The sequence below is a fragment of the Dendrobates tinctorius genome, unplaced genomic scaffold (genome assembly GCF_039654945.1).
Source record: "Dendrobates tinctorius isolate UK_male_01 unplaced genomic scaffold, ASM3965494v1 ptg000032l, whole genome shotgun sequence".
In the NCBI taxonomy this organism is placed as follows: domain Eukaryota; kingdom Metazoa; phylum Chordata; class Amphibia; order Anura; family Dendrobatidae; genus Dendrobates; species Dendrobates tinctorius.
Genome location: NW_027361700.1, coordinates 19,112,582 through 19,123,143, shown reverse-complemented (window position 1 = coordinate 19,123,143; position 10,562 = coordinate 19,112,582). Strand labels below are relative to the sequence as shown.

The 10,562-nt window shown below is 41.9% G+C and overlaps 1 protein-coding gene across 1 annotated transcript in view; it reads left to right on the top strand.

The window, feature by feature from the left end:
• The first annotated feature begins 2,147 nt into the window (after window positions 1–2,147).
• The window catches only part of STAC2 (SH3 and cysteine rich domain 2), a 121,827-nt gene continuing 113,412 nt past the window's right edge, over window positions 2,148–10,562 (top strand). The window contains exon 1 of the mRNA XM_073572546.1: window positions 2,148–3,114. Within this exon, the coding sequence (XP_073428647.1) occupies window positions 3,022–3,114 (93 nt within the window). The 5' untranslated portion in view covers window positions 2,148–3,021. The remainder of the gene's footprint in view (window positions 3,115–10,562) is intronic.

Sequence of the window (10,562 nt, the reverse complement as noted above, 5' to 3'; positions counted from 1 at the left end):
TCTGTCAGTTGATAGCTCTTGGAAGATTTCCTGCATTAAGGCTATCAGTTGTACACTGTTGATCACTCCCCTCTCCTATATATTCTGGGCCCTGGCAATCAGTCATTGCCAGAGCTAGCTTATACTGCATGGTTAGAAAATGGTGGTTGGTGGTTGTTGCTTGAGAAGGAATTTTGTGGATTTATCTGAGATTGTTGCTAGATGTTGAGTGTGTGCTAAATCCCTTCCTTCTCATACTTTGTTTTTTTCCCCATCCTCCACTCGCTGGTGTTTACCTCTGTTGTTTGTGTGAGTATATTTGTATGATTGGTATTTTCCTTTAAACTTGTTTGCATTACCTTGTAAGTCTGGTTCGTGTATTACGGTACACTACTTCTCACCTCTTCAATGGATGGAGGAAGAATTCAGGAGCCAAGTACGAGGCCTCGGCATCTTCACCATCGGAAGTAATTCGAGGAACAGGGCAAGCTAGGGCGCACCTAGCGTTAGGGACGGGGAAGGAGCCCCTGGTCCTGGGACACCAAACAACAGAGTTGTGACACTATGTGTAGGGAATGCCTCTAAAAGGGGACACAAGAAACACCTGATGCTAAATACATTTAAATGCACAGGCATAAATTATATGGGACCTAGTATAGGTAAGAGGGATGCTAGGATAATGATGAATCTAACATCCTGCAACTGTGAAGTAACATACCTACTCTTAAACCCAACTATTACTGCTTTATACTATGAATTTCTTAGGTTTTTTTTCTGGTGGAGACCATAGCCCAGAAAAAGATTATTATGTTGTTTAATGAAGTGCCATATTCTCATATATGTACTTGGACATTATTGGTGAAGTTCTGTACAATATATATTTAAATATTCAGCTATATAAAAATATATACATTTCGCTTGTACAGCCAAAACTGCATCACACAACCTTTGAAGACATGCTCTGGTATGTGACACCAATATATTGGCAGAGTATATTTTAAGTTTGGTAAGAAGTGAGGTGCATTCTACAAAGATTGGACTTATTTTTCCAGTACATCCCACGGATGCTCACTCAATCAGATAGTGATATGCAGAATTTGGAAGCATTTGCCCAGGGCATCACAGTGCGTCTGTAGGCTTGTCTTCTCTTCAGAGTGCCATGGTTTTGGTGCCATCTTGTCACACGTAAGTGATACACACGCAATTCGGCATCCATATAATGTAAAAGAAAAACTGATTCACCATACCAAGCAACCTCCTTTCATTGCTCTATGGCCCAATATTCATGCTCATTTGTTCGTTGTAGATGCGTTTGGCAGTGAATGGGACAACATGGGCACTCTAACCAGTCTACGGCTACACTGCCCCATATGAAGCAGGTGGTGATGAACTGCGTATTCTGACACCCTTCTACCATAGTCAGCTTTAACTTTTTAACAATCTGTGCTACAGTAGCTCTTCTATAGAATTGGAAACATTTCAGTATCCATGTCCATTAATGATCCTATGGCTCCCATGAACCTGTCACCAGTTGTTCTTCCTTGCAGCACTTTTGGGACCTCTGCATATCAAGAACACCTCACAAGAACGTCCATTGTGGAGATAATCTGATCTTCCCATTTAGCTTTCACTATCTGGCCATTTGCAAAGTCACTCAGATCATTACTCTTGCCATTGTTTCTGCTTTGAACCCATGAACTTAATGAACTGCCTGATATATCCTTATCTATGAAAGGTGATATTGCCATCAGATAATCAAGTTATTAACCCCTGTCTGATATAGATATGTTGGATTATCTAGCAAGATTAGATGTTCAGTGATGTGTTACACACATTAGATTATAGGCAAATCCTGATGCCTGAAACCTAATGTCTCCTGCCTTTGTAAAGAAACTCAAGACCATTCCTGGAAGTCAGAGAAGTCTAAAATTTTAAAACATGAATTCACAAGAAACTGCATATAATAATTAATCAGGAGAACGTTGCTCTATATCTGTCAGGGCATGACAATTATATTTATGTGATGCTTTATTATATTAAAGGACAATACCATGCCCTCAATTTGGACCCAATCAAAATGAAGGGTGTGGTGAAGCATTATCATATGAAAAGCAGAGGAGGGTGCCATGGGTGGTGCTATAAAACGAGAAGCGCTAGGGGCATGGGGAGTGGAGAGACAATGGGGCTAGAAGAGGGAGATATATAGGGACAGACAGCAAGAGAAAACCCTGAAATTGCAAAGCAGAATAAGAGGCAGGGAATCTCATGGGTATGTGAATGACTGAGGGGCAGAGTGGTATCCAAAAAGGAGATATTGCAATAGTGCAGCACAAAAGAATTTCATCCTTGCCATAAAAGAGGCAGAGGATATCAACAGAGGAGATCTGCACCAGAGCATGGGATAGACAGACTGCAGCACTGAGAGCAGAGGAGTGAGATAGAGTCTGCAGCAGAGAGGGGGGCAGAGCTGAGAAGGGAGGGAGAAAGAGAGATTGCAGTGGAGGAAGAAGAAAGAGTAGAAAGAGGAGACAGTGGCAGGGATTAGAAAACAGAGGCTGCAGCTTTCCCAAACCTTTGTGTACTTGTGACACTGAGAAGATAAGAGACAAGATTGCCTAGACATCTCCAGACTCTACTGGCACTTGAGTCCAAGTGATTGCTGTCCATCAAGTTGGTGCTACAATTTAGCGAGTGGTACCGCTCTATCAACAAGGAGCATCAGGCTGAGAACAAGAGAGCCACCCAAGGAGGGGGGTGAGGATCTACTAACCTTAGGAGCCCCTGGGACCTGAGCCTCTGTGTGAGAGAGCCTAAGAGAATTATCTACAAGGAACCTGTGCTACTGGCCTGTGAGACAACTACAAGAACTATTCTAACCAATATGAGAAGGAGCCCATGAAAAGCCAAGAGGAAAGACATCTACATACTACATATCACAGCAGGTGACATCTACAACACCTCCTCTACAACCAGCTACAGCACAGCATCAGCTCAACCTGAATCATATCATCACAAAGTACTGCAGGAACCCTGCTGGAGAACATGACAGAAATAACAGAAATCGACCCACAGAATTCAGAGCCAAGGCCACCAGTGACCAGCACCAGCAGAGGGTGTGGACTGCCAGAGAGCAAGGTATCCTTGAAAAGACACCTCCATTCACCAACCATCCAAAAGCACTCTCACATCTCATCTGCATCATACAACTTTCTTAGTGATCACTCCAATGCACACCCATATTGCTAAAAATGTATTGAGTGCTCATGTCTTCCTTTGTGTCACAGAGGGACGAATTAAACCAGTATTTCAATCTATCAATTTAAGGATGTTATTCTGAAATGGGCTCTCAGGAAGGATTACCAGGGCAGCCTCCATAAATCCCACTTACGCTTTATTAGCACAAGTATTTCTATAATCTCTTTTTTTCCAATATATCTGCCTTCTGGCTTGCCTGGGATTAGGATGAACTCACTCATAACCTCACATTGTAATATACCTGGATCACTTTTTTGTTTTTGTACTAGTTTCTATACTATCTCCTGAAAGCCACTTAGGCAGCTTCTTGACCTACTTTATCCATTTGCCAACTACATGCATTTCGCATCATCTCTGATATAGTGAATTACAGTCCACACAGCAGCAGGTTCTCGCATGAATATCTAATGATGTCTCCCGTCGTAATCCAGTTATGTATGTCTCCATTGTCTGCAAAGTTGCCTTGTCGGTAATTTTCATCGTTTACATTTGTATCAGCAGCATCCAGGCACTTCACTTACCACCTCATTGGAATATAGCTTTTATTATAGCCCCCCTGCCCATTGACATAATGTTGCCGATTTAACCATATGCTTACCATAATCACAGCATCCTTCTTCTTAACTGTCAGCGTATTATTTTCTGTCATTTTCTAAGCTTTCCAAAAGTGGAAACGTGTCTGATTCCTATTGAACCATTATGTATACTATATACATATATATCCTCTTTCATTCATCTTTCTAGGTCTAATTTTATTTCTACAATTTATTTTTTCACCACAAATTCCAGCGTGTTCTATCATTAGCTTGGCCATCTCCAGATCTCTTTTAACCAAATTTATCCTGGTACCTCTTATCCATAAGAAACACCAGTCTCTCCAGTCATTACTGATACCCAGAGTATGCTTCATTTTGAGGAGTTTTTAGAGTTGGTTCGCTCAAAATAAAGTCTGAATCATCTTATTCATTTCTAGTGTAAATCCATTCTGCTGTTCTTATGTTCAGTCTTTGGCCAAGTTCACACATTCAGTATTTGGTTCATATTTTACATCAGTATTTGTAAGTAGAGGTGAATGAATTTGTTCGGATTCAGTTCCGAATATGATCGGCATCGAATATCGTTTTTGCAATATTTTTCAAGACTGCCGAATGAGATTAGAGTCAATGAGAATATAAATTACCGCATATGGTCAGAACCGATAATAAGACATACATTCGGCACGAATAGCTTTCGAATATGGCTCGAATATGTCAAAATTAGATCTGGGGACAAAATCCGAACAAATTCACTCATCTCTATTTGTAAGCCAAAACCAGGAGTGGGACAGTCAGAGGAAGAATATAATAGAAACACGTCACCACTTCTGTATTTTTCACCCACTTCTAGTTTTAGCTTAGAAATACTGATGTAAAATACTGACCAAATACTCAACGTGTGAATGGTGGCATAAGCGTTTTTTTTCTGGTTTTGAAAAAATGCCTGGTAGAAATAAAAGAAAGTGAGTGTCACTTCTTTGAAGCATCTCCTGATGGAATTCACTCTAAATTAGTCATTAGCCAATCAAAATGCTGCAAACAAAAAACTCTCCCGAAATGATTGAAAAATTGTTGAAAACGACATTAGAAAAGGAAAAACTCCTCAAGAAAAGGACATTTCCTGAAACAGTCCAACTGAAAACTCATCGTTTTTGATCCCCTCAAAAAAACTCTTATGCCCATACCCTCAAGTGCTCTTCTTCTACTACCCACATCTGTATATCCCAACTTTAAAATAATCAGGCAGACAAGACACCATGATCTAGAGAATGAGATTTTCTAGTTTATTGGATTTATACATTACATTGGGTTGTCAATGAAATTTAAAGTATCAAATGCACAATCCTAACAGACGCAATGTAATTGCTTAAGAGCAGGCACAATTTTTGACCTACTAATCTACTTTGTACTCATCACTGAACTACATTTATACAAGGTTTTAAAAATGACAGTAACCCTTTTAATCACTTGTTTGAAAATCTCCATTCTGCTGATTCTAGATACAGTGGGAGCACATGCCATAGTCTAAGGCAGGGGTCCCCAACCTGTTGCTCGGGAGCCACATGTGGCTCGCGGTCCAATGAATTGTGGCTCACGACTGTCTGCCAGCTTAGTGCATTAGCTCCAGGTCTAGTAAACAGGTATGAAGAGTGCATCTCAAAATGGTGAATTTTATAAGTAGCCCTGTACAGAAGAGCAGGTCTGGATGCACATTTACTGGGCTTAGGGGTTTAGAGATAAATTAAGTATGGTACACTGGAAACAGGATGATACTACCTGTGAATGGTGGTGCCTGAATCTGGATGAGACAGTGTGTTGGGAGTGCTGGATGGGAGAATACTGAATGGGGGAATTGTGGGGACCACTGGATCTTGTTATACTGCTTCGGGGTGATTTCTGTGGAAAAGTTTTGGTTATTGTTATACCCGTAATGGGGGCTTTGGTTGCCAATACTGTGAGGGGGGAGGGAGCTGGCTGTGGCTCGCGACCCTCTCACAGAACTGAATGTGGCTCTCTAGGTCAGAAAAGTTGGGGATCACTGGTCTAAGGCAATGTGCAGGGAGTTTTTTGAAGTGGTCAAAAAACAAGTTTTTAAAGTGGAAACTGTTTCAGGAAATTCTTCTTTGTGACGTTTTCTAGGTTTTTTTGTCCTTAAGAGTTTTTTATTAGCGTTTTGATAATGTTTTGTGAAGCATTTTTTTTAAACGTTTTGTTATCATTTATTATGGGCAATCTTCTCATATATTTTACATCTATAAAGGTATGTTCACACAGAGGTTTATATTATTCTTCTTGAGGTGGTCAAAAATGACAAGTTTTCTAGTGCAAATTACATCAGGAAATGCTCTTTCTTGGGATATATGTACATGACATTTTAAGACACCAGGGCACCTTGCCAAGGTTATACTATTTAAAGCCACTTTAGGAAAAAGTCTGCGGTCTTTTGCCAGTAGTGTATGCCATTATTTTTCTCCAATGCCATAGTCTTTTTTCTGTTATTTAAAATATAATTATCAAGCGGTTTTCTAGTGTAATCTATCCAGAAAATGAACATGCAATTTCTATTATCCACTTCCACTATCCACAGGGTTTCTGAACCCTGAAGCAGTTAAAAGATGTTTCAGAAGACTGAAAATATGCACAGCAATGTCGTTTTTACATTGTTATGCATTATGCTACATTTTTGTGACGGTTTTGCTATGCTTTTTCAGTTGGGTTCCAGGTGGAATTTACCTGAAAAAGATATTGTGTGCACATACCCAATATTCTCCTCAAAAGCTCAAAACTCTTCAAAAATTTGGAGATTCTGCTCAGTTTCTGCTACGAAAACGCAGCAAAAAGACTCAGGGCCCAATTAATTAAGTGTTGGCAGCGGATTATTCAGGATACTTTCCAAGTGTGTCACAACAGAGTTTCTTTACTCAGGAACAGGAACCATATACAGTATGATAAGCTTAATAGATCAGGAATAAATCGTTTGTGTGTCTCTATCTGTGCAGCATCTCCAGCAGGCTACTTCTCTCATACACAGGAAATACAGTCACATGCTCTCCCTGTGTGAGCCTCTGGGAGGTTTTTTTTTTAACTTTATATACAGCATACAAATCTAGCAACTAAACACTCAGACAGGAATGGAGTTGTTGCACCAAACATATTCCAACACCCCCACTCAACAACTACTTATCCTGTTAGTCCCATTGTGGTTCTGAAGTCCACAAACTTAGCTCTTGATAATGGCTTTGTCATACCATCAGCTATCATCTTGTCAGACTCAAAATAAACAAACTCAAGTACACCACATTCCACTGAGTCACGTAAGTGGTGATGTTTTACATCAATGTGCTTAGTCCTTGCACTAATCTTCTCAGTGCTGGCAAGTTTAATGCATCCTTGATTGTCCTCATAGATAACTGTTGGTTGAGCTAATGGCTGAAATCTTCCAAAAGTTGTTTCAATCAAATTACTTCTTGACTTGCATAAGCAGCACACATAAGATAATGCGACTGACACTTGTTTTCTGCTGGACCAAGAAATTAAATTTGCTTCTAATTGGAACAAGTAACCTAACCACTTGTTGATTTTCGATCACTTGAATCTCCATCTCCAACCTAATCTGCATCCACATAACCTCTGAGAGTGAGATCTCCTGATGCAGATATCTTAAAGGGAATCTGTCACCCTATTTTTCGAGTATCAGCTGCCGGCACCGCCATCAGGGGCTTATCTACAGCATTCTGTAATGCTGTAGATAAGCCCCTGATGTAACCTGAAAGGGAGGAAAAACGAGTTATGTTATACTCACCCAGGGGTGGTCCCGTTCCGGTTTTGGTCCAATGGGTGTCCCAGTCCGGTCCAGCACCTCCCATCTTCTAACGGTGACGTCCTCTTCTTTGCTTCCCATTGCGGCTTCTGCGCAGGTGCACTGCTCTGCCCTGTTGAGGGCAGAGCAGATTCCTGCAGTGCGCAGGCTTCGGACCTCTCTAACCTTTCCCGGCGCCTGTGCACTACAGGACTCTGCTCTGCCGGCAGCTGATAGTCGAAAAATGGGGTGACAGATCCCCTTTAAGATTTCTGCATCAGGAGATCAGGAGATTAGCCTTTGAGTTTCTTTAAGATATTGAAGAATTCTCTTAATTGCATTCCAGTCTCTTTGGCGTGGCTTGCTTACACGTCGGCAGAGAATTCCGACTGTGGCTATGATATCCAGATGAGTTGTGGTTGCTATGTATAGAAGTGCCCCCACTGCTTGTCTGTAGCTCTCATTGCTGGGTAGCAGATCTTCTCCTTCCAACGTTAAGTAGGACGGATCCATTGGTGTTGACGCACCTTTGGCTTCTGACATTCCAAACTGGTTTAATATTGTGCAAATTTTAGAACTGGGATTGAGAAAAAAACTCCCATCTTACTCTGTCTGGATTTGGATTCCGAAATAATATGTCACATTTCCAAGGTCCTTAGTCTCAAAGTGCTAGTTGAGAATTTCACCTAGCTTTGCAATTTATCTTTCATTATGGTAGCTCAGTAAGCTCCCATATCTGGAGTTGGTGAAGGGACGCCAACTCTTCATTAGCGGCACTTATCCACTTCTGCTTCTCGTGAACAGGCAGTTTTTGCATCTCTTGCCATGACTGTGGCTCTGGTTCAGGAAGTGTACTGACCTTATAAGAAAGGTGCCTAGCTGGGATACCTTTGTTTCGCCTTTCTGATCTACTGAATGGAGGTTGACTTGGTTCTTCTGTGTCTTCCTTGGTGACTTCAGAGCTTATCCACACTTCATTGTTTTCCTTTTCGGCATCTGGGTTTGGTGATTGAGATTCTTGTTCCTGTTTCTTAGGTTGAATAACTGGTGTAACTTCATGGAATTTGAGTGATACAGAGTTTTCATCAATCACTACATCTCTGCTGATTGTTACTGTGTTGGCCTCTGGGTGCAGGATTCTGTATCCCTTTTGAGTTTTGCTACAGCCCACAGGACTCCTTGCTTGCGGTCCGTTACGATGGGTGTCGAAGGTCTGGGTCCGGCGCCTCCCATCTTCTTGTGACACCGCCCTCCTGCTTGCTTCATCACTCCCCGGCATCGCGCTCCTGTGCAGGTGTACTTATCTACCCTGTTGGCAAAGTACTGCAGTGTGCAGGCGCTGGGCCTCTCTGACCTTTCCCGCCACCTGCGCACTGCAGTACTTTGCTCTGCCCTCAGCAGGAGAGTGATGTCGGGGAGCGATGAAGCAAGCAGGAGGGCGGCATCGCAAGAAGATGGAAGGTGCCGGACCAGGACCTGCGACACCCATCGGACCGGACTGGACCGGACTGCCCCCCACCGGTGAGTATAATAAAAGTTATTTTTCTTATCTTTCAGGTGGGACCAGGGGCTTATATACAGCATTACAGAATGCTGTAGATAAGCCCTGAAAGGCAAAATCTTATAGCGGCCAAAACAGGTGACAGGTTCCCTTTAATGCTGTTTCTGCTCTGGATTCATTACTGCTGCTTACATGCTGCGTTTTTCTCTTGTATTCATCCACAAGTTTGCCTTTAACATACTCTAGTGTCAGCTCATCATCTGGCCGTGCATCTAATGCAGTCACAAGTGTGTCATAACTCTCTGGAAGACCACTTAATAGAAGTGCAGCAACATGAAAATCTTTAATTTCTTCTCCAATACCCCTGAGATGCTCCACCATCTCTAGGGTGTTTCTTACATAGTCCTGCATATTCTGTCCATCACTTAGCTTACACTGATACAGCTTTCTCATGAGATAAAGCTTATTGCTGAGATTTGATATTCATGCACTTTCTGTAATTCATCCCACATCTCCTTTGTAGTTGTACACTTGTATATATGCACAATATGATTATCATCTACACTGAGGGCCATTGTGCTTTGTGCTTTCTGATCCTTCTCTAGCCAATCATCTGGTAATGGATGAGGCACTTGTTCATGAGTATATTTCCACGTGCCTTCTCTTATGAGCAGTATCTTCACTTTGAATTTTCAGGACTGGTAGTTCTGGTTAGTGAGGCTTGGTACTGAGAACTTGACAGGATTGCTGCTAGTGAACATCCTCTCTGAAGTGCTGTGCTACTTTTGCTTTGGGCTTCTGTTGCTGTGTTACTCTGGGGTTCTGTGTCACTCTGTGCCCATAACCTGTTGGCAGCGGATTACTCAGGATACTCTCCAAGCATGCGACAACAGAGCTTCTTTATTCAGGAACAAACAGGAACCATATATGATAAGCTTAATAGATCAGGAATAAATCACTTGTGTGTCTCTATCTGTGCAGCATCTACAGCAGAATGCTTCTCTCATACACAGACACAGGAAAAACAGGAAATACAGTCACATGCTCTCCCTGTGTGAGCCTCTGGGAGTTTTTTTTAACTTTATATACAGCATACAAATCTAGCAACTAAGCAGTCATAGACAGGAATGGAGTTGTTGCACCAAACATATTCCAACATTACGCCAGTATTAATGGGTGTGCAGGAGTAAGATGCCCCAAATTCATTAAGAGGTGGAAGCCACTTATTGATTTAGCCGTATCTCATCACTAGTGTGTGCCACTATTTTACTCCAGTATGGGACAGGAGTACATGTCTGGTGTAAGTTGATGAACATAAGGATGAGTGACCTCATGGAGATCAACATCCAACACTGCGGAGACACCATCACATGTTTCTCAACGCAGTGATCTAGAGCAATGCCCCCATCCCTTATGGGAAATATGCAAAAGCATGTAAATCAACAGCCGCGGAGACACCATCACATGTTTCTCAACGCAAGCAATGACTAGC